Source organism: Oreochromis niloticus, linkage group LG1 (genome assembly GCF_001858045.2).
Source record: "Oreochromis niloticus isolate F11D_XX linkage group LG1, O_niloticus_UMD_NMBU, whole genome shotgun sequence".
Taxonomy (NCBI): Eukaryota; Metazoa; Chordata; class Actinopteri; order Cichliformes; family Cichlidae; genus Oreochromis; species Oreochromis niloticus.
Genome location: NC_031965.2, coordinates 34120853 through 34145854, shown reverse-complemented (window position 1 = coordinate 34145854; position 25002 = coordinate 34120853). Strand labels below are relative to the sequence as shown.

At 39.5% G+C, this 25002-nt stretch overlaps 1 protein-coding gene across 1 annotated transcript; it reads right to left on the bottom strand.

Moving 5' to 3' along the window:
• Nucleotides 1-468: 468 nt before the first annotated feature.
• Nucleotides 469-24779, bottom strand: LOC100700148 (solute carrier organic anion transporter family member 3A1). The gene is made up of 10 exons (XM_005447712.4): nt 24225-24779; nt 21215-21674; nt 8618-8716; nt 8205-8474; nt 7888-8052; nt 6893-7091; nt 6541-6676; nt 6232-6404; nt 5793-5857; nt 469-5570 (listed from the first exon to the last, which is right to left on the bottom strand). The coding sequence occupies exons 1-10, from the start codon at nt 24381-24383 to the stop codon at nt 5194-5196; spliced, it is 2103 nt and encodes a 700-aa protein (XP_005447769.1). The 5' UTR covers nt 24384-24779; the 3' UTR covers nt 469-5193.
• Nucleotides 24780-25002: the final 223 nt, after the last annotated feature.

The following is a 25002-nucleotide window of genomic DNA, read 5'->3' as shown; positions in this document are numbered from 1 at the left end:
GGGAAAAATATGCCTTCAGACGTTTCTTTTCTTTTCTTTCAAATAACAAAAAAGAAAAAAAATTCCACTTATGGAATGTCTGCACAGAAGATCATTATTTGTGCTTAAAATAAAGACACCATTTCTGCAGTGTTGACATCTTAAAGAAAACCTTGAAGTCTGAAAGAGCTGCTAGCATTGCTGTAGTGAATTCTCAGTCAAGGCATCTTTTAATAAGTGCGATATCTCTGGTTGGATTAAGTGGCGGCATGCTGGTGCACCACTGTTCTCTCACACTGAATAAGAACGTTAACAGCTCATACCGTTCTGTAGCCCTTATGTGTGGAGTTTGCGTGCTCTCCCTGTGCCTGCCAGTGTTTTCACTTGTTTCCTCACACAGTCCAAAAACATTCATGCTAGGCAATTGTTGATTCTAAATTAGCTGTAAGTGTTATTAATTAATAATCCTTTGCTAACTCATCAGACAAGTTCGTATTACAAACAAAAATAGTATATTTAATGTATTTACAATAAACATACAATCATGTAATTTCCAAGAAATATACAGAACTAAAGCTTTTAAATATAAATTTATCATTTAAAGAAAAAAATTGAAAACAAATCCCAAGAAGCAACAGAGCATATCTAAAAAATCTTTGAAAATATAGGTGATATATTCTTATTTCATTACCCTTTTCTTTTTCAAAGGTCCCTTACAAAGAATCCTACAATTCTCATTTTGACTACCGCCAACAGCATAAGCAGACATGTCATTCTAAAGCCGTCACTGTTCGCATAATGTTTCTCTCAAATCAAAGGCAACATGCTGCCTAAAGGCTCAAAACAAAGGATTATCAATCTGTATATGAAGAGTTGTCTTCCAAAATGACAAAAAAAATTGCAAAATACATATTAGCAACAAAAATTTTAAACAAATTATATCTTCTTTTTTTAAACAGGAAACCTATTTATTGTTGGCGAAATGTGTCTTTAACCACCATAGATAATAATTTTTCCTTGCAGATGTCATATTTTGGTAGTAAACTCTTCATAGGTCAATACTTCTGCCACTAAAAGTCCTTTATAAAAGTCAAACTGTTGTTACCACACGGCAAGGCCATCAAAAGAGATGAATGAAAATAATAGGATGAAAAAAGAAACATTTAAGCTTTAAAGTTATTTTCCATCACAAGGCAAAACGTCTTGAGCACATTGAGGTGCTAAAAGAAAACAGTCCTGTTGCCACAGGTCAATGCAAGGTCAAGCAAATGCTGCTGCCCTTGCACTTGTCGGACAGACCTAAAATATGTTGTTTTCTTCTTTGCAAGTGTTGAATGTTACAGTGCACAGGTTGATATGGCACAACATGAGCTCCAATCATAAAGTCTCAGAGTAGAGCTTCACATCCAGGCACAGTTGCAGGACCGCTATCAGTGAAGTTTGGCTGATCTTCTACAGTCAGCCTCATCTACTGTACAAATTCAGACTACAGCTCAACATCGGTGCCACAGTAATAAAAACAATACGTTCGAGCAAAGTATTGTTTTCAATTGTACCAAAGCAACAGTTATCAGCTTTGTCACTGATGGAAAGAGAATTCAATCTAAATTCGACAATACCTTCACTAGTAGAAAACTTCTACATATTAACAGTTATTACATCCTAAATGTTACTGTTTTCTAGACCAATGTACAATATTCTATAGGCAATATATTTTTGGGACACTTTAGGATGATGTGGTGAAAGTAAGTTGAGGGATATCACAAAAAGGCTACATACAACCGGAGGATCTGCTTTGAGCTCCAGCGTGTTCAGACAAAGTTCTCTGCAGGACGTCACAGAACACTTCTATGGTGTCACTTCGGCACTTTTATGGCACTATTATGTACAGAGGAGTCAACACTAGACACACTGGGGTGCTATAAATATCAAAGACAGCGCCACCTGTTTGGGATTGCTGAAGAGGAGATGGTGGCCAGAAGGTGCCCCACCCTGTTTCTTTTGAATTATTTGTACAGCTCAGCATTATCCCAAATATCCCGCTCGGAGCCAATATTTCCATCGTCGTTAGCATTTGAGCTTGAAAACAGGCTTCGACTAATCAGTGCCGAAAAGTTCTCTCACTATAAAAAAAAAATATCTCAACTTGTTTATATTCTATTCTAAGAAAATCCACAAAGACAATAATGTGATGTGGTTTAGCGTGTCTCTGTGGTCAATGTAGGTCCATAAAGCACTGATCTGTTGTTTTATTTTCCCACTGTGTTTTTATGATTTTTGAAGCTACAGCAGCATCAATGTAGAGTTTAAATCTTATTCTTTTGGATAATTGTTTATGAAACTCAATATATTGTAGACCTACAAGTAATGTGCATCCAAAATAAATGTATTTATTAGTGTAGAGTTTAAATCTTGTTCTTTTGGTTCATTGCATATGAAACTTAATATGCTGTAGACCTACAAGTAATGTGCATGTATTTACTCTTAATAAATGACTCTTGAGACACTGGTGGTGGCAAAAAGAATTTGTGAACCTTTTCAAAGGAGCTAGCTTAAAGGAACAGTTTGAAATTTTGGGAAACAAGCTAAACATACAGATTTTCTTATGTGAATCTATAACCAGTAGTTAGCTTAATTTAGCACAAACAGGTAAAGCAGAGCAGCTAACCGGGCTATGATGACATAATCTACTGACCAGCACCTTTAAAGATAACCTATTAACATTTTTGTTTCATATATGCAACAACTAAGGCATAAAACTAACAACTTCTAATTTCATGGGCATTTATTGGCAGGCTGCACTGATTTCCAGGCTCAAACCTGAGAAAATAAACCCCAATTTTTACATTTCAGTTTTTGTATACAAAGTGTACAAAGATAATGTAGATCTAACATGTTACTATAATAAGATGACTTGAATAAACTGATTGTTTCGATGTTTGGACTGAGCCTGGTACTCAGTTCTGGTACTTTCAGTCTTTATACAAAGCCAAGCTAACTGACAGCTAGCTCTACCTTTGTACTTACTGTACTTACTGTATAATACTATAGCTGGCCATAGTATTATCAACCCTGTCTTTCTAACTCTGGCGAGGAAAAGAATTTCCCAAAAGCGTATTTCCCAAAGCCTCAAAGGGTATATGCATTTTAAAAATGAAACGTATTGTGATGATTGCTGTCTGGATTTTTGATGCAAAACATATTAAATACTTACAGAGTAAGCCAGAAGAAAAACACTATATATAAAGTGGATATGTCAAAAATCAGAATCCAATTGAATTCTTTAACAAAAAGCTGTATTGTATCTGCATGTAGACAATCACTTCAGTGTGAGTGATTGTGACAGCTGAGGTTTGATTTAAAAGAAGAAAATAAAGTCATCATCACAATGCAGTATGCATTATAAAGCTGTTCCATGGTCAAAAATAGAATTTGGAGGCCATTCAAGTTAAATGTATATTTAACCATTACAATGGCCAACAAACCACAGAGTCTGTGCAATATAGTGACATCATTCTGAACATATTTTATTTTTATGTGCATGCATTACCAGCATGCTTTTTAATGAACTAATTCTGGCTGGACACTGTGCGTCATGCTATGCTGTGTCTGTTGACAGCTAGCCACTACAATCAACAGTCTCAATACAATGACTTGGTATTCCACATAAAGGCCTTCACACTCTCACTCTCACTCAGTGTGAGCTCACTAGTCATACTGGTGCTCTTGGTAAAAGCTTCCTTCCCCACAGCTGCCACCTGCTTTGGCCCTCCTAAATAATGTACCTGGAGTGTCTTATTTGCAGTGTCTCCTGCTTGTTATATTTGTTGCTTTGTATTCCATGCATCAATGCTGCAAAGGATGTCCCCAAGAGTGAAATTACATTACAAACTCTTATTCTGCATCTGTTTGCAGTTGGCATGAGCGTTGTTGGATCAGTGGTTTAGGAAAGGTTACAGGTTCATTTACTGAATCTGATCATGTGCATCTCATCTAAACATTAATGAAAAAGCCATCTTACTCTGTTCCTTTCAGTCAGTCTATTATTTAAACTTTAACAGTTAAGCTTTTATTCTGATTACCTCTCAGAAGCTGCATCTAATTCTCATAAATGTCAAGTAAAAAAAACAAAAAGCTGAAACGTTTTGTGGCTCCGAAACTAAAATATAATCTCAGACTTTAGTCTAGCATCAGTGCCAAAACTTCTCATATTTCCAACAACTTTCTCAACGACTAAAGTAAACACTGAAAGCTATGATGAAAGAATTTGTTTCTTATTTCTCTGAAAAATGTTAGAAACCTCTTTCACATTTTAACCATTTCAAAGTGGGATAATCCATGTTTTGTGGAAAATGTGACCTGCAATAATTGGTGGCAGGAGCTAAATAAATAAATCAGTTTTCTATATTGCTGTAAACTTCTGCACCTTTTGAACCATTTGATTTCTTTTTCATTGCTTGTTGTATGTCTGTTTGAGTCACTGCTGGGGTTAAGGTTGAAGAAACGTACAGTAATTGTATACTTCCTTAGAAACGGGCCCTTTTCATAGCAGCCACACTGACATGTTATTGCAGGGTAAACACGGATGTGATTAATCACAACAATAGTGGCTCTGTTCCATACGTATACATGGACAGAGGCTCTGGTATTGTGCATGCTCAATATCAAAATGACTGCAGTGAAAAGGGCTTGTTAACTGGTTTTGGAGTCGAAACCTAATAAAGGGTTTACAACAAATGTGTTAAAAAGTCTCCTGTAGGGATCCCTAGGTGCACTGCAGATGGACTGAAAATTGATTTCTGTCACCCTTTTTGCATTTTCTGATATACCATACCTGAGAAATACTAAAGGAAAATAAACCATTTCATAAACTCTGGTATAGTAAATCCAAAACTTTGAACTAAACTTTAGTCAGCAGTAATCTATTGCATGTGATTTTCCCCATCTTTCCTCTTCACTTTCTATTCCAACTTTGCAAAAAAAAAAGTAAAAGCAATTTTCTTAAAGCCAGCTTAATTTCAGCTGACAAAAGTGTGGGTGTGGCAAATTTGGGGAATCTTCTCTTTTTTCAATATGTGTCATGTTTTGGATGATAAGAAGACTGGAACTTTACTGAGGACATTTCTCTGAACTGATACAACACCACAGAAACATCACGCTTCAGGTCTGTTGCACATTAACGGCTCCGGTCTGCAGCCCCAGTGCAGATCAGCACTATAAAACAGACTCCATGTTGTCACACGTCTCACGGTCCTCCAGGTTGTATATGAATTTTGTCCTGTTGGTTGGGTTCTGCGTGATATCTTTTCCCAAATTGTCCAGAGTCACGTTGGAGGCGAAGAGTTCGGTGGGCGTGAGGTACCCCTCGTTGTTTTTGATGTATTTCCTGTAGTTCTTTCTCAGACACTGCCATGTGGTGGCGTACAGGAGGAAAGCTGATGACTTGAGAACGATGGCGATGCTGACATACAAATGCCTGTAGGCCACATTGTCGTACAGCATGCAGGCTCCCTTCTCGCCGCAGACAGAGCTCCAGAACAGACAGGTGGAGTCGATGCCCATGCCGAAGATCAGAGGGGGAGGGATGAAGCCTGGAGCAGGTGGGGATTGCAGAGAGACAGCAGGTCACAAGGTCAAGAAGAACACCAGTTTGAGTTCATGTTCCTAATGTATCCAGGCAGACAGACTGATGAAGTTCATTTCAAGCAAGGTGAAAAATTGCCCTGACGTTTAAGTCACAGAGTAAAACTACAGACCAACAGCTGTTGCACAAACACAATACAGAGTGCCAATAGTAGTGAAGTGTTTCTTACCTATTAGTCTTAGAAGCAGGAACAGAACACCAAGGGCGTAGGATTTAAGCTCTGGACTGACAGTTCTGAAAATTAAGAGATTACTTTAACCCTTTGTGTACTGTGGTGGAAAACTGTTCTTAATTGGTAGACCTATTGAGTTCTAAATTACATTATTTTGTACTTATCTCTCTATCTTACCTATCTAGATTACAAGCATTATGTACATATATATATATATATATATATATATATATATACAATGTGCATATAATGCCCTTAGTGTTATTTGTCATTATATATGAGTTAATATACACTTGCGTGTGTCTGTATTTGTCCGTATCACTGTCAGCTTGATAAATCAATCCTTCCCACTGAAGAACCACCGGTATTTTGAAATGTCGCCAGCTCCCTCTTGTGAGCAGTTGATGAATAGCAAGCGGGGGGGACGTGCTCATACCTGATAAGGATGATGACAGAGGGTGTCTGGGCCATAGCTCCAATCATGCTGCACACACATATAACACACAGGAAGGTGAGGAAGGCTTGCTGACAGCCTGGGCTGGGACACTTTCCTGGTAAAGCCACTGCTTCTTCGCTGTTGCTGGATATACACGCACAGTTGGTCAGGTTCTGACAAAAAAAAGAAATGAGGTGATAATGTAATAATGATATATCAAGATCGAAATTAATCTGCAGTATTTATATTTATTATGAGCCCTTCAGGCACTGGGTAGCAATGATAATCAGCATTAATGTCCCAACTCACTGGTTTGGTACAGCCAGCGAAGCAGGCTGAGAGGTAGGTGACTCCATTGGAGCCACAGACAGGGCTCACCGATGCAGTGTAACAGTTACAGTTACTAATGCATGCTGACTCAGGCTGCTGCCAAGACTGCAACGTCCTATGGAGGAAGTCAAAGGTCAGGTTAGGAATAATGCTGCATATGTACAATTTGAAAATCTAATGCAATTTTTCTGAAGGATTTTTTTTATTCTGGGATTTGTTAATTTTTTTGTTTGCATGGACCTACAGTATATCCCTGTGGGGAAAAGTACTATACAGAACTAAAAGTTCCTGGAAAGACTCTTCATTCACATCAGTAAGTCATCACTCTTACTCATTGCCATAGGCCACTGTGACCCCAGCGACAGGTCCAGTGTCACAGCCCAGGAAGAGAAAAGAGACATAGCAGGCAGTGGACACCAGGTTGACCAGCATGGCCATGCGGACGGCACCAAGAGCTGACAGGTTCAATTTCTTAACCAGGAGCCCCCCGAGGAAGATTCCCAGACAGGCACAGGGGATGGCTGTCATACCTGGAGAGGGGAAAAACAAGTAAATTCTAACTATATAGCAACATTCCTCATGATTTGATGGTTAAAAAAAATAAAAATAAAAAAAACACAAAACGTAAATAATTTCCTTTTATTGAGATAAGAGTGGGACCCATCTAGGAGAGAAAGGAAGCTGAGAACCTGCCTCACCATGGTAACCATCCATCAAAAGTCTTTTGCTAGAGTACTGTTAATCTTACAGAGCCCAATACCATTGAGATGAGAGAATGTAAATGAATATATTCATTCAAGTACTTTATTTCAATACAGTTTTAATGTACTTAAGTGTTATTGTCTTATGCTACTTTCTACTTTTACTTCACTTATTTTAACACTTTAGTTATCTATTGTTTTCCAGTTTTCAAAGCATAAATCTACCATATTATTATCTTTAGGTACGACACATTTTTACTTTTAGTTATGTTACTACTCGCAAGTTTAGTCCTGAATTTCGTTTAAAGAGATATTAAAAAGTTATTTAAAATTCTCAGTTTTACCCTGCTCATCAATCCTGGCAAGGTTTTCTGACATCAGCCTATTGCAAAACAATAAAGTCAAACTCTCGGCAGCAGAGCTTTACAAGCCTTTTTCCTCTGCTTTACAATGTGTTCCCACTCAGTGATAATTATGTAGCTGTGTTGATGCTTAAAACCTCTTGGGCGTACTCTTTCTCCCACACAAGAAATTGCGATGGAATCAAAGAATGTGAGCTGTAAGCAGAACTGATAATGGCCCTGGTATCAATAAATTCTTATCAATATCCATCCCTACTGCCTACCTAGCAGCTGATTAGCTGAGGATGTTGTAAGGTTGAATTGCTGCTCTAAGTATTTGCCCAGAAAGGCAGCAAAGCCAGCAACCACAGCGATCTCCATGCAGGCTGCCAGCGTGATGCAGCTGAACACTGGATTGGAGAGAAGGTGCCTGGTAACCCGGGGGATCACTGGGTCAAAGGAGAAGAAAATTAAGCAAAAAGTAGAAAGGATGAAGAAGGATTGAGAGAAAAGAGCAGAAGCATGCGTATGAATTTAAATATTCCATTAAACAATCTTGTCACTTATTAAACCCCCTCCACTCTTCTCTTGACCTCCTCACCTCTCAGATGCTGACAGACTGAGAGTCCGCTGTTTATATCAAAGCCATGAATGGCTCCATTGGGTTTAGAGCCCTGGAACTCCAGGCTCAGGGAAGAAGGCAGCATGGCCTGCTCACTCTCAGCTCCACTGTCCATGTCCTGCTCATCCAGCGCCTGGGGGAAACCGAACATGAAGAGGGCGGACAGGAAGAGTAAGGCACCACACAGGAGGAAGCCGCCCCACCACGCCCCGATCCAGCGAGGGTCATCTGGGGTGATGTCCAGCTTACCTTGGTTGGAGAGTAAGAAAATTCACAGCAGTCATAGAGGGAAGGACGAGTATTGGTGTACTAGTAGAGGTCACAATAAGGTTATCTTTGTTTCAGTGTGGTATAATTTTGCAATATTTTTAACCATTTATTTCCCAACTTACTGGTATCAATGAAAACAGCATCAACATAAACTTTGGTACAGACAGATCCTAAGATGAAGCCACAAGCTGGGCCAAACACTAATGTTGAAAATAGGATACCTGCAAGACAAAACAAAGGGACAGAAGAACAACAAGTCTGTCAGAAAATGACAGTATGCAGCAAAAACCCAAAGAACGAAAAACACCAGCAACATTTCAGTGTTTGCACCATAAAACGACCCAAGCCAAGAGGACAAATGCATTTCACTTCATTGTTCAGCAGAGGGCAGCCTTGTATCAAGCTGTTTATTACCAGCCTCTTCTATTCTATTAGATATGATGCTTCCTATTATAAAGTATACTTGTTAATTGCACTTTGTGATTAGGAATCAAAAGGTATGTTGTTTAAAGATTAAAGATTAAGTATGAAATCCATGCCAAGAGATTTTATAACGTCATCAGAAGTCTTCCAGCGACAGATTTATTCACCATCACTGTAATATGCAGCCCATAGGTTGCACAGTGTAATTGATCCAAGGCTAGATTATCCAGCAGCATCATAAATAATCAAGCAGGAAATGGGTTCTTACTGTAAGAGCAGTGGGGAGTGACTGATGCACTTTCTGATTGACGTTCCCCTGAATGTAAAAAGCTGCCCGCTTTTGGCACAGAGGCTGAGAGCTCTCTATAAAGCATCACACTGTGCTGGACTGTTTCTGTGTGTCTGTGTGTTTGTGTGTGTGGCACTTAATCTGTTATCCCTGCTGGTGTTAAGTGGAACAATAGGAGTGAGTTCCAGTAGCCTGACTGCTAATAATGGATCCCAAAGCAGAGGAAGCGCTGCTCACTCCTGACAGGATGGGAGGGCCAGTCAATTTCTCTGTAGGCGATTTAATGATTGCTCCTCTGGACATCACCAGTTATTGTTTGTGAGAACAGGGCAGCATTATAGGCTCATATTTAGAGGTATAAGTGCAAATAATAAAAAATATAGATCAATCACAAGAAAATAAGAAAGCATTTATTACAGTTTCAAGTCTATAAGATTGGGATCAGAGGTTCCAGATCAAACTAGGGTCTGGTATTTCCTTTGCTTATGAAGTGCATAATGTTATCGTCATGCTAAGATGTAAATTATTCATTCAGGCCTTCAGAGTAAAGGTTGTGGATGCTTATTAGTCTGGCAAGATACTACATCAAACTTTCCCCACAGGACCTGCAAAAAAGTCTTGCAACTGTTGGTATTAAAGTGCATGCACCTGCAATCAGAAATACCACAAATTTAACCCACGTAGCAGGCATACTAAAGAAAGTCTGTTCTGTCCACAGTTTGGAAACTAGTTTGCCAGTGGACATCAAGGTAAGGACTGGGCTCTCTGGAATTATGTGCTCTGGACAGACCAATCAAATGCAGAGTTAAATGGCTACAACAGCAGTATGCTTGTTGTAGAACAAAGACAGCTTCACCTATGAAGCATGGTGATTAAATGCAATCACTGATTAATCTGAATTCTGGAGATTTCTTAACGGTGAGGCCATCAGTCTGATCTAGTCTGAACCAGGCCGAGCCAGGATAATGATACCAAGTGCAGTAATAAATCTACCAAAACATGGTTAAAAAAAGGCCCAAATCTGAATCTCATAAAAAAATTGAATTTGTAACAGAGAGAACACCCTTGAAAAACTATAAATATCATGCAGTGAAGGAATTTCATTATAAATAAAGCGCCTTCAGGTTACTGTTGCTGTGATTTGGGACTATATTAATAATTGAACTGAATTTTATAAGAAAGAGTTCACAAAGCCGATTTCAGAGAATTGTGCAAAGGTATGCAAACACAGCTTCAGTTTTAGGTGCAATACTAGGATCTGAGTCCTTCTTTTAACTCAATTTACTTTTTCTGCGGCACTTTTACACACGGTAATTTCACATTTTTTCCTTGTGGTGTTGTTCAGCTCCATTTATAAAACGGTTTAATCATTCTTGAAAGTTTTGGCACTGTTTCAAAGAAAATCAAATGTCTCCCTGCCCACTTATGTCAAAAAGACAATTTCAAATATAAATTTTGTTTTTATCTTTGCATACTTGTTTATGAAGAGAGAGACAGGCTATCGTGTGCTTACTGATTCTGGCCAGTAGTCAGCCTTGCCAGCTCTAACTTTCCCTGTGTGCTATTTTTATTTAACCAGAGCCATTGATACCACCGGGGCTTAAGTCAGGTAATAGAGGAGGTCAGGGGTTAGAGCAGGGCCAGCTCAACAAGCAGCCAAATAATGACCTCCGATATCCTATTGTGCCTTCCTCTGGGTTCCAATCACAGACACACAAAGGGCAATTAATCTATAATGTATGTGATGTAGTGAGGCTGGCAAACACACACAAACATGGCAGTGAACCAGCAGAAAATATTGGGCCCCTGCCAATCTGATCTACAGTACACCAACGCTCAATACTTCGAAAACTAGTGTGGGTACAACAACCCGCCTCAGTGTTTCCAGTTACATGAGACAAAGAGCCAGAGAGTGGCCGTCAAAGTGAAAGTGCTGATGACAATAGCAGCAATAAGCATGAAGACAGAGATGTGTGACAAAGGTTTGTTATGTCGTGAGAAAAGAAGGAAAGCTCATAAACCTAAACATTCAGGACAGATCCCAGTCTGCTGTCTGAACTCAACAGTTGGCACTTCCGAGACCATATCCATGGAGACATGATTGAAAACCCAGTGAAAGAATGTGGAGTGGTACTGAGGCCATCATAAACATTGCAGCCTTTACCTTACAGTAAATCATTCACTACCGTTTAGTCATCTGCTCTATTCACATGTTATTTATTTGACTCACATCCAATAGCAAGTGGAGTCTGTGTGCCTTCCTACTGCAGAGAGACTAAATGATGTTTATGTGGAATTATTTGTGGGATTTTATATTTATATAAGAAATATATGCATATATATATATATATATTGCAATTTATTTTTGTACTTTAAGACTAGAAGAGCAGCATTGCACAATTCATGTTTCAAACCCAAACTTAAACCAGCTGATCCAACATGCTTTTTTCCCCTTGTAATTTACACTGAGTTGCTGCAATGCAATATGTGAACTACTGGAAAAATCAGCAGTTGCCAGACTTATGTTCCTCTGCAGATATTGATGATGTGCACACTTTTAACTACGCTCTTAAAAATAATTATTCTTCTGACATACAGTAGATTAACTTTCACAGGATTGGTATAACTTCTGATTGCTCATTATAGATGGAATGTAAATCTTTCATGACTTATTGACTTTGCAGTAATTGTAGAGGGATGGAGGATGCTCTTAGTATCTGCAGTGTACCTGCAAGCATCAAAGCACTGATAGCGTTGAAACACGAGAGCAAAGTGAGGTACAGGAAGAATGTCGCCACTATAAAGTGGGGCTCTTTGAGAGCAATCATACTAATATATGTATATACATCATAGTGTTTCCATACACTTAAAACAGAATGTTAGTTAGGGATTGCTTGTTTTTCAAATATAGCCCACACAAATAATGAATATAACCTTAAACTAAAATGTCTCAGTCCCATCTAATTTACACTGGCTACAGTGTGCTTTGGTGATAACCTTACTTTATTTTTATTGTTTTGACGTAAAGCTGTTGTTCCCTCCTTCTGAACACCACCTGCTGAGATGAGCTAGAAGTGAAGCTAAAGGTAATACAAACCTGATGGCCAACACTAACAGAATGCCAATTTATTATCTACAGTACGCTTATTTATTTTGCATAGAGCTGTAACTTTGTGTCAGATAAATGAAGATGACCATCCTGGCAGGTAGAGGCACTTCACTTAAGTCAAGCTTTTGCAGAACAACAACCTCCTTACTGTAGACCATGAATACTCAGCAAGAGGTACCATTTTCATTTATCACAAGTCTGCAATATGGCACCACTGAACACAGGTTTGTGCTTAAAATATTGAAATAAATATTAGAATTAATAGTCAATCATTCAATTAGTATAACTATATTGTATACATATACCAAATTATGCAAGTTTTTCTTTCAGTTGTTCTTTAAAAACAACCACATGTACTGTTAACTATGGGACCTTAAACGGACAACTGTGTGCCTTTCCAAAACATATCAATCAACTATATTTACCACAGATGGACTCTAGAGTTTTTTTTTTAAGAAATTTGCAAGAATTTTAAGCAAACTCTATTTACATTGTCATTATGGGGTATTGTGTGTAGAATTTTGATGTTTAAAATGAACTGAATCCCTTACACACAGATATAATAGCCTTAAGCGGACTATAACAGCCTTAAAAGCATCACAATTCTTAAACAGAGCAGGTTCCATATTTGCCCCAGTTTAGGTTTTCATCAGACACTCAAGTCCAGATCTCCATATTGTGTTTGACACATGGCATATCAGTCCTTTTTATTTTTCACATTTTGTTATTTGTGTAATTTAGTCAGTGATCAGTTACATTAAAAAACTGCAATCTACTGGGGTGAGATTGATCAGGAAGCACGTAACCATGGATATGACAACATATGGCATAAGTAGCTGATAAATTTAAAATCATGCATGTAGATGGAGGCAGCAGTAAAAGCAGTACTAAACCGACTTAAATATAGATATGTAGCTTTTTTCTTGGGACAGTAATGTAAGTAAATATAGATTATAGTTCTTTTTTAATCCTGTAACCCTTGTGCAAAAAACAAAGAAAAAAATTAGAAACTGAGAAGTGATAAAAATCATACTCAACCTCATGGTAGGTCCAGCCCTATATTGTGCCTTTTGTGCCTAGCAGTAATGAATGCAGCAGATGCAAGGTCATACTGTGTTAGACAAGGCTCTTCTACCTGGTCACACTGCCAGCGCATGAATAATTTCACACTCAGGCTCACATTATGGCACAGTTCAATCGCTGGCACTTTGTATCTTGGCCAAGGTGCTCTTAAAAGGTGCTCATATAAAACAACCTGTGCCGATCTGAGCGGACAGTGTGTGCTGAGTCAGCGCCCATTCCCTTCCTCTGCTGTCCTACAGTGGAGGAGTAATAACTCCAGTGGAATAAAAACATTTTTGCTGCAGTGGACTCTAAACTTGCAGCCTCACACTGCTTCATTACACACATTAAAGCGATGAATAGAGGCTAAGATAAGAGAAGCTGACCCTGCAGCTATGGAGGAGGATTCCATGCTCCTCCTAGGCTGCTCTTTTACTGTACTTTCATTTATTGTTGTGTACGGTGCTTTAAAGGAATGTGCTGTAATTTGTTGTATTTTTGTCACCAATACAACCAATGCAGTTCTCTGCTGCACGCTTGTAATATTCCTGTAGTCCAGCCTACTCTGAGTTGCTTGTACATTCACTTGATAATTAGAAAGTGTAATCAAGATTGTTGGTTTGTCTGAATATTTGCAATCTTCTCTTGACCTGATGTTAAGAAATTCATGATGATCATCATGGATCAAGTGGGCTGAGGGCTTACAATCAACAGCCAAGTATTTGATCTTAAATGGTTAGTTCACAAAATAGTAGTATCAAGGTCACTATGACCATCTTTTATATACAGTCCTGTTATGTGGATAATACTAGTTCAGTTGTACTAACCTACAGCTGAGACTGATGATAATGTAGTGAGTTGTAGAACAATTGAGTCATAAACCACAATGCTGCACAAAGTAACATTTTGACCTAAATGTGCTGGCTAAAGTAAGGGATTATCACAATTTATCCTGAGGTCCAGATGAATAAATGCTCCAAATCCGAATTTTGCTCAGACATTTTATTAAAACTCACAAATGGCATGAGTCAAAAAGTCAGAGGATCACCAAAATCAGTAGAATATTTTTTCTCTGGGAGCGTTTGTACAAAACGTCATAGTAAGTCTTCAAAGACACAGTATTTCAGTGTGGATCTAAAGTGGTAAGCTAACTCCATCCTTCTACTTTGGCCTAAAATGAGTAATAATGGTCATAGCATTGAATTTTAACTTGAAAAATAAAATGTGAATGCATAGAAACTAAATAAAGCAGGAGCGTCTTTGGTTAGCTTTGTAACTTACAGTGTTGTTTTTTTTTAAAGATTTCATTGTGGACGCAGAAACATTTACTGTATTGTGTTAAGATGTAGTGCAGAAGCGATTTGATGCTACATACTTGTTAAAAAAATGCACACAGCATGAAGGCTTCTAACTGAATAGCTGCTTTACTCTAAGACCCTCTGTGGTGGATACAATTGATAGGAGGGTTAGCTGCCTTCACATGGGGTATCTGTCAAGCAGCTGACAGCAATCAATTATACAATTACAATCTGACTTGGACTTACAGCCAACAGAGCTGAGAAGCAGGCTGGTCTCTCTGAAGGAAGTCATTTTATCCTTTTTTGAGGAATCTTTCACAGCTGCCCACTTAAGCTACACATCCAGACTTTAAATAATAGTTTGACATTGAAGGGAATATGTGCTTTATCACATTTATTCTCTTACTATGGCGGATAACCATTTTAAACATGGTCAAAGTTTCAATTAAAAAGGCCCGTGTATCGCTGTGAGTCAAAAACTCTTCAGACTGTTTCAGATTCCTTGTGGCTCTGCTCTCTTTCTACTCTTGGCTCAGTGTGATGTCACTGGTAAGGGTTATACTTAATAAGACAATCGGACACGCACAGTTCTGTCCAACTTTTCAGAATTTTAGCTTTTCAAATCTTATGATCAGAAGAAAGTTGGCTCATAGGAAGAAGGAAGGGAGCAAAAATGCTGCACCACCAGTAGGCAACGGGTGAAGTGTCTTGCCCAAGGACACAACGACCAAGACTGTCCAAGCCGGGGCTCGAACCGGCAACCTTCCGATTACAAGGCGAACTCCCAACTCTTGAGCCACGATCACCCCATATACAACAGCTTCAGTGAGTTGTAAGCTCACCAATACGTCTGCATGATAATTAATGGCTAAACTGCCATGAAGTGTTACCAGCGATGGTGGTGCACTGAGAGCGGCGCCAGCAGAAAAGAGCAAATTTTTACAGCCAAATCAATTTTAACAACTGCTGGATGGATACAGATATTCATTGTTACCACAGGATGAATCCTAATCTCTTTTATAATAAAGCACTGCCATGTGATTGGCATTTCATTTGCCTCACTGTTAGTCAAAGTTTCCCATCAGCCATATCTGTTCTTTTTTCCTTTAGTACTATGAGCTATGATGGCGACAACTCCAAACATTATATATTGTGCTAATGTTGGCACACAGGCTTTGGCACTTAGTTCAAAGCATTGCTGGTGCCAGAGTGCTGCCTCACAGAAACACTTTTCATCACACAGATCTCACTCTACTACTGCAGGTCATCATGGCTGCATTGCTGCCATTTCTTTTTTCCCCCCTATAAACTGCCAGAAAGCACAATGATCTGGTCTGATGGGCAACTAACTGAACAGTCAGCAACAGTCTCTGTTTCTTTTTAGTTGCTTGCTGCCTGAACTGTTGCTCACAATGATTAGGACAGACATACGCATAGAGGAAAACAAACAGAGTGAAGTACAAGACACACACACACAAGAGAAAGGCCACATAACATTTGAGAAAGAACAGGCGGGCACATGGACACAGAGCAGATATATCCTATGACAAGTGTTTAATGTTTCCTGCATTACTCTTGAGTATTCTTTCGTGCCCTTCTCTTTCAGGCAGTATTGATCTGTGTGGGGTGAAGATGTGGCCACAAAAGAGCAGGCTCTCCTTCAATCCTCTGCTTTGTTAGCAAGCCTGTGGAGAGCTGCCGCTTTAATATTTAATCATTTGGTTGGATGTTTGCTAAACTACACCTAACCGCTTCTCTGTCACACTGCATTATTCAGGAGGTTTTCTTACAGTCTAAATGTGCCTTCACACGTCAGGCTTGTCAAACAACACCACCGCCCTGAGACTAGAAAAAGGAAATACAAAGGAGCACAGAACACATACGTACTGTGTAAATACCAACAACACAACAGCAGTCACATTGTAGGAGGTAACCATGGCAATCAACATGCCTGGATTGTCAAAAAATGGAGAACAGAGAGGGGGTGGTTGAGAAAAAAGACTAATATAAGAGTACTATCTGTAAGTGTCAAAGGAAGAAGCTTGGGGGATGTTATGAAAGAGAAAAGGCTGCAGCGGATTTGGCCGGGACACATAAAAGTAGACTTCATACCAAATCAGGCTCAATTTTAGTCTGCAGTGCAATATATTAGAGCTAAAACATTCAGGAGAAATCTAAGCTTAAACCACTGCTATGCCAAGTGATGTCCAAATTGGCAGTAATTCAAATGCTTTCTGTAAGCAATCCATAAAATAAATAATAATAATAACGCATTAGTCATTATATCTCGGGACTTTAATTAATTTTTCTTCCAAAAATGATGTTTAGCCATAGCTCTCATCTAACTACCAGAGATATTTCTAAAGAGGGGGACCGTTGCTGGCATCCAAATTCAATCGTGTATTTCTGGTAGAATTTTCTGATGTCACTTTTAAAAATTGCAGACTTAAAACATACAGTCAAGCTTAAAGATGGCCAAAAAATCGGGTGCCTTTAGTTTATTGTCTAAACCTATTTTTGGCTGCTCCTTCAGTTAGAAGGGGTCGCCACAGCAGGTACCTCCACATACTTCATTTGGCAGATTTTTAGACTAGATGCCCTTCCTGATGCCCAAGGGATTTTTATCTCCTCCTGGAATCAAACCAGGAAGCTCTCACTTGTTTTGCAAAAGTGTAAACTATTACAATGTGAAGTCACTTATCCAGTTTATTGTCTTTCAAAATTTGTGAAGATGACAGTGAAAAAGTCAAGCCATAGATTTCACAAATAACTGAGTTTGGCGTGACGTCCAAAATCTGGGCTAGCAAATTGGGCCAGCTATGTGACATTTTTGAGCTAACTGAGCGCTAAAAGAACATCAGATACAGTTAGCTATGGGCTTTGTTTCTGTCATAACGCTTTTCCACATTTTAACAGTTTAATTTGTTGACAGTTTTGGCACTTAGTCACGACTGGATTGATTACAAGAAATGGTTATAATAAAAACGATGATTATGAATGGCTTTAGTAACCTCTTGACGTTTTCTCTAGCAACACTCTGAGGCAGACATTTGTGGTTTTAACCGAATGTGTCAACAATTTCTTTCACCCTGAACTCTGCCATCAACAGCTGAAATACTTTGGATCATCGCCAGCCGTTGCTGTCCTTTGTGTTTAATGCTAATTAGTAAATGTTAGCCATATAACATGATAAACTAAGGTGGCGTTTATTATCTATATCAGCCCTGTTAAACATCAAAATGTTATTATGTTGGCATTAGTATTGGGCTAACAGCATTTTTGTTCGTCTTTAATATGAGATCAATTTTATAGACAAAACAGAATATGTGCAAATGCATAATTTTGTCAAATTAAAAGAAATTTAAATAAACAAGGATAGTAACCATGAAGTGAGACAATACTGATTTGTGCTGCCCAATTAATGCATATAATGTATCAAAAATGTTTGACAATTGCTATAGTTTCTTTACAGGTGGTATTACAATATTTGACAGATGTTAAATATGATTGTGATTGTTCACATGGATCATGTGTTCATAGTGGGATATCATCTGGCTAGTAAATTATATTTACACTGAAAAACATCAGGTATTTGGTATGAATAGGCCTTTGACCAAGCAGGAGGGTAACTCAAGGGTGGATTGCTTGATGCTGTGCTCTCTTTTCCTTTCCTCCACCCTCTGTCCATCCTTACCTCCCTCCCCTACACCGAGGTCTGCTGGCAGAGACTGTGCAGATCAAAGCAGGCACAGAACAATCCGCAGGCCTACTCACCCTGCAAAGAGGTCTGTGCTGAGATGTAAGCAGAAAAAAAAAATGCAACAAACCAAGGAGCTTGTGAGGAGGAGCAACTACTGTAGCTACAGGGAAATGAAAACCGAACAGCATATGCTTATTTCTCAGTACCTTTGTTTCCATTAAAGCAACAAACCCATATGCCGGCGGCTTTGCCTTATTGAATCATAAAGCTTTAATGTGTTGGTGATGCCTGCATCAGACTCAACACCACATCTAGCTGAAAAATGTTGTAATTTTTTTCAATACTTCTTGATACAGTAATGCCAAATATCAAATGATAACAGCATATATTAACTGATATCAACTGATAATAACTTGTATTGCTAAATACTAGCTATTATGTTTTCCTACTGTTGTTACAAGTTCCTGGAATGAAGTGTGGTTAACCTACCAGAGCTCTAATTTATACATGAGAAAAGTGATTACAATCAATATAAGAAAATCATTTAAATGCCTGGATAGCCCCCACGTATGATGGCTATATACACTACATTTGCAGCTTTGCCCACCCACCTGTTTAAGCAGAGTAAAGCCTGAATACTACAAAGGGGGAATTTTGCTTGCAGACACCAGGTATATTACACGCATTTAACGAAAATGCATGCAATATGTGCATACATTAATGTACAGGTTACTTTATACTCTGACATGATTATAAGGGCCTCTGTTACCCACAAGAGTTGTCACTCTGACCAGCTTGAAGGTGTCTGTGGCATGGGTTTGACTGTAGATTATGAAAAGACATAGCTTTCAAAAACAAAGTTGTATTAAACTTGACTGTTGGCTCTAAACAGAGGAAAAAACTGGGGGGAAAAAACACCAAAATTGCCCTTTACATATATATTTCTAGATTTTGTAGCAAGTGATATGTATGTTTCTTAAGTTCTCTTTCTCCCCATCTGCCCAGATAGAGCTCTGCTGCTAGCAGGTCACACGGATGGCACATAGCTTCAGTCACTGCCTTTGAACTGTTGCCTTGGCAACTTTGGCACACAGGGTTATTTCGACCTCTTGGTTGCTGCTGTAACTAAAACCACAGCCTTTTGCTGCTGACCTTCAAATACTTACTAAAGTTGGGAAAGCATGCTTTGCCAAAGAATCCCTGCAGATATGAAAGAGGGCAACATCAGACCCACAATTTCAATCTAAAAAAAAATCAATATTCCTCATCTATTTTTGCAAAATGCCCAATTCACACTTAGCAACAGTGCAATGTACCATTACTGAGCATTTAATAAATAAAATTTACTAAACACTCAAAGCATTCTCATCTCAGATAATCAAATCATGCCAGTGTCACAGAACCGCGTACAAGGTCTCCTTTGGCGTTGTTATTTGGAGCCATAGCAATTTTGGATGCTGTGAGATAAATGCCTTGTTGTAAAGTGCTACAAAGTCCACATTACATGACTCAAGGGAAAACAGCAGATTAAGACCAAGCAAAAACCCTCAGGGCAAAAGAAATTAAGTCTGCGTGTAAAGTGCCAAAATCTGCAGTTCTTCTTATGGCCACTTGAATCAGTCCCCATAGACTCCCATTTTAATAGCATTACAAATATGTTTACAGACTGGTAGAAGGAAATGGTACTCAGGGCATGAATTTTTGTTGTTCCTCATTCATTAGGATACTGGAGTTAGGGGTGTGTCTGTTTTGACTGACAGCTGTCCTGACACAGGCAGCTGAATCTTGTCTGCCAGCCCTCTCCTCTGCAAAGTTGAGTCACTGAACTAGATCTCTCCACTGTGTTTGTACTATTGGCATTTTTAATGAAACTATATTATATATCTTACTGTGTGGAACAGCCCATCCAAGTTTGTCCATCTATTCTGGTGAGTGAAATTCTCGTGTTTTCTTTGTACACTGTAACGATACTGCTTGCCAAACAATGTTGTTATTGTTAATTTTATAAGTCAGCATTTCATCCAACTACACTGATTAAATTCTGGCTTAAAAATAAAACAGCATGGTAGAAGCCAAAACACTAACACTGATGCATGAAAATGCAGAGTCCAAAACCTGTGGGAGACTTTACGCTGGCTGCATCCATTTTTTATCCCATCCACCATGAAGCTGCAAGTTTGTCATTGAAGAGGAGGTTCGTGTCCTCTTTCAAACCTCGTGGGTGGCCTTATTTTCCTTCCCTCACTATTTAGGTTTAGGCACAAATACGACTTGGTTAGGTTGAGAAAAAGAATGTGGTTTGGGTTAAAACAGTTCAACAAAAATTTGGAGTGACAGCCCCGTCTTACTATTGCATAACTCAGATGCTTCGTGCCAAGGTGCCAAAGGACACCATGTATATCTGTGAGATGCCACTGACACTGATAAAATGTCAGTATTTTACACCCTTGGAATGCAAATGAGCTTGTACACATTTTTTTTATGCAACTATGCAATGAGTCTGTCATCTGAAAGTTTTCCATGTACAGCAGATACTGGTTGGGAGCATGTTCACATGAAGCATCAGAAACATAGTATGAAAAGCAAAACAAAAAACAACAACAAGCGAGATGCATGAAAACATCTTGAGAGGTCTGAGGACAATGAGCAGACTGCTTGGGTCTGAGAGGCGGTGTTTGTGATCAAAGCACCAGTGAAAAGAGCTCTTCATCTGGCCACTAGCACTAATTAGCCTGAGAATCCACAATTAAATTGTTCATGTACTGAATAAAAATTATAGCTATAAAAAATAACACACTTGATAGTCATGTTCTGTGTTTTACCTCTACATTGACTCACCTATATACAGTGAGGAGTCTTTTCTGTGGACATGGTCATCAATGTAGGACACTCCTAGGGGCTGAACAGGTGTTGCCCCAATGCCCAGCAGGACCTGGGCTCCGATGAGCAGAAGGTACATCATGTTGGTGTTGGCTCGATTACCGCATTTAAACCCAGAGTCTCTGTTCTCTGACCTGGAGATGTTGGAGCAGATATCCCTGCCATCCTCGGCATGCCACGAGTCACCGGCCTCGTACTCATACTGATGAGTCAGGAACTCTGGCAGGGCTGACAGCAAGGCCCCCAACGCCATGACAATCCCACCGCAGCCAATCAGCCGGGGCCGGTGAGCCTTGGCGCCAAAGTAGCTGACAAAGAGGATGAGGGCCAGGTTGCCGATTTCAAAGCTGCTGGCAATGACACCCACATCTGCACTCTGGAGGTTGAAGCGTCTCTCCAGAGTGGTCAGAACACTTACCTGGCAGAGAAAGAGAGAAAAGGGAGAGAAATGAAGGACAAGTGCTACAACTAGCAGCCAATGATATCACAGCAACTCGTTTAAGGTGAGTTTATATACTGAGTTTAGTTTCTGTGCTATAAATTGCTGCAATTAAAGTTATTGGAGTATATAGTTTATATATTTTCCATTTTAAATCTGTTTACAATAATACGAGTATTTAGCTTCAGGTGCTAGCAGCCATCTGTCACTACCTTAGAGCTCATATCAACCTGTTGATAACACACAAAAGCTGCAAATGTGCAGAGTGGGCAGGTCCTATCCCCATCCTCCTGCCATATAGCCGCCAAGAAAGTCCCCAAGGCTTAACCTGATACAAACCTGGGAAAAGGGAATATGTGCATATGTGTGGCTTTAGGCAAGAAATTTCATGTAGCTGTTCTAATTAAATGGATACAAACATGTGCCAGCTGTGTTCAAGGTGCCTAAGTGTTAAAGTGGCTCCTTGCATCACATGTATTGGATCATCTACAAGACTGAAGGTAAACAGCTAGCTAGAAGTTATTTTAGTAATCCTTCATCCACAGCAAAACTAAAGAATAAGCCCAGAGCAGTTCCGAATAAAAAAAGCGAATGAATCATGTTCATTCCCACAACAGAAGTGAGCTCAGGTGAATTATGCATAACAGCTTTTCATCCTGTGCTGTATCGTTTATCCTGTCACACCGAGCTCCACTGCAGAGTCAGACAATTTGTTGACTTGTTTATTGCTAAAAAGCACTGCAGCTAATGATCATTTTTATGACTGATCAACTGTCACAAAATGCCTGTCACATTTTGCTAAAAATCAAGATGGGAAATACTGCAAAAGATCACAAAATAAGTCATCTTACAAATGACTAGCAAATGAAATGATTATCTAAATAGCCGACAACTAATAGTTTCAGAAGAAAACTACGGCTGTTTATGAGTTAATGTTACTTAAACTAAGCTTCCAAGGGATTTCTAACAGTAAAAACTCAATCATATATCTGCTGATGGATCCATGTACCAAGACCTCAGCCTAGTCATGCTGTACTGGTGATGTCCTTGGATAAAGCTAGAAAACAGTCACCCTTCCAAAAACAGTGTACAGCCTCTGTCTGACTACTAAAATGAAAAGATTTGTGTCAAACACTGATGTATTTCAACTGTGGCAAACTAAGTAACAACATCTGCTACCATATACATCTGATTATTATTCAGATTTGTCTAAATTCACCACATGCTCAACTTATTAAACAATTCCATTCAATAACATTACAAGATTTGGATGACAAGGTTGAGACAAGTCTGTTGTAGTACATTTACCAGCCCACTGTGAATCAATAAAACAGTAATAAATAGTGATAGCAAGCTATTTCACAGGACAGGAGAGATGTTGGTTCCGTGATGCTTTTATTTGCAGATATTTGCTAAAGGTGCATCTTTGGTTTGGGATGTTTAAAAGAGGAAGCTCCACAACAGGCTTCAAGGACAAAAGCTAAACCAAAAAGTTGGATCTAATGAAACGTTTGAACTCACCATTTTCAAATTAACCTTGCTGTTTTGACTAATATCAAAGAAGTGCTTCTAATTGTCTGCACCTTTCAGAGTGTGTTTATCAGATAGGTAAAAAGATCCTGTCTTCCTAAGCTCATTAAAAATAACTTCCATTCCCTTCCTGTTACAAAGTTATTTATGGTATCAAGACTGTGCTGACATTTATCAAGGAATTGGCTTTGATTAAAAAAAAAATGCTGATTACAATAGCGTATTTTTTCAAAACAAAAAAAACAAAAAAAAAAAACCCAAACTGATTTCCAGTAAGTGGCTGAGCCAGAACCAGTGCTGACAGTTATTTTAAATGCAGAGTTCAAGGCTTTGTCATTCATTTCACTCCTGCATTAGCGATGGCTGATGAAATCTTATTGAGTCATAAACACATTTTTCTCCTGTGCTCGTGCAACATAAAGTTGATCTCTTATGTTGACATACATCTAATCATAACAGTGCAGTAACAGCTTATAACTCTGATCAAGCTGTCACAGGAAATGCAGTCTGGTTAATGAGGGGGAGAAAAAAAGCTGCTGTCTCCTGTGTTGTGGAGATCACGTCATCTCCTAGGCCTATATCCTCCGGTGTCAAAGGCCTCCTGCATTATTGAGACATATGGGTGCAGAGCGTGTAGCAGTATGGACCTCCTGACCAGTGTTTCGTAAGCTGCTCTCTAACAGACCATCCATATGAGCAAGTAAAATTTTCCATATATCGTAGAGTCTACTGCCGCTGTGACGCGCTTTGTGACATGCAGATGGCGCATAGGCCTGATGGATAATACGCAGCAAGTCATCAGTCAGTGGCTCCTGGAGGACGTAATTTTAGTAATGGGATCAAAATAATATGGCTATTAAACGCAGCAGCTGAGCAGCCGAAGCAGCGCACCGTTTTTTCACTGTCTGCCCGCGCCGGTCTGAAGGGCGCTGCGTTAACCCCATGTTACCTGAGAAACATGACGTTCCTTCAGACCAACACTGTGTCCCCCAAACTCACCAGATAGGCGCCCACGGTGCCCTGTGCCAACATGAGAGCACATTCCGACACCAGGAATATCTTAATGTTGGAAAAACACGAGGTCTTCTTCTGATTGTCATCTTGCTCCGGGTCGTCGTTGCTGCTCCGCTCTGTGCAGATCTGGTTTTTAACCTGCATCCTTCGGCTCAGGCTCCGGTCAGGTTGGACGGCATGAAACTGAACGGGTCCGGTCCGGCGGAGGGCATCTGGTTATGATGGTGATGACGAGCTGCACTGCAGAAGAAGTGCGAACCTGCTGTCAGGAGCCCGTCCAAGCTTAAATATACAGCGAGAAACCCTGCTGTCCACTCAGCAGTGCGCACAGTCCGTCAGCGACCTCTCTTCACCGCCTGTCCAGTCAGTGCCTATCGGCTACATCACATTTAAATACGTAACTTACGCTAGTGTTATATATGACGGCTTAAGCGTAGAACTACAGTACGCTCTGCTTCCCCACATCCGGGTTTTGCTTTTTGTTTTTTTTACTCAAAATTTCCCCAAGCCGACTGGTTTTGGTTTCTCAGTCCGGTTCCGAGACGCAGCTCTGCGTCCCGTAAGCGATGTTATGATGCTCCTCCCATCCATGGACCACAGCGCTCTTACCTCACTGCCAACCCCACCTCTTCCCCCAGTTCCTCCCCTCCTTTTTCGATATATGCATCATCCATTACAGATTTAATCATTTCCACACAACACTGCATCAGTAAGCTTCGATAAAGCATTCCCGTAACTTCACCATGGCGTTTTCTCTGCACTT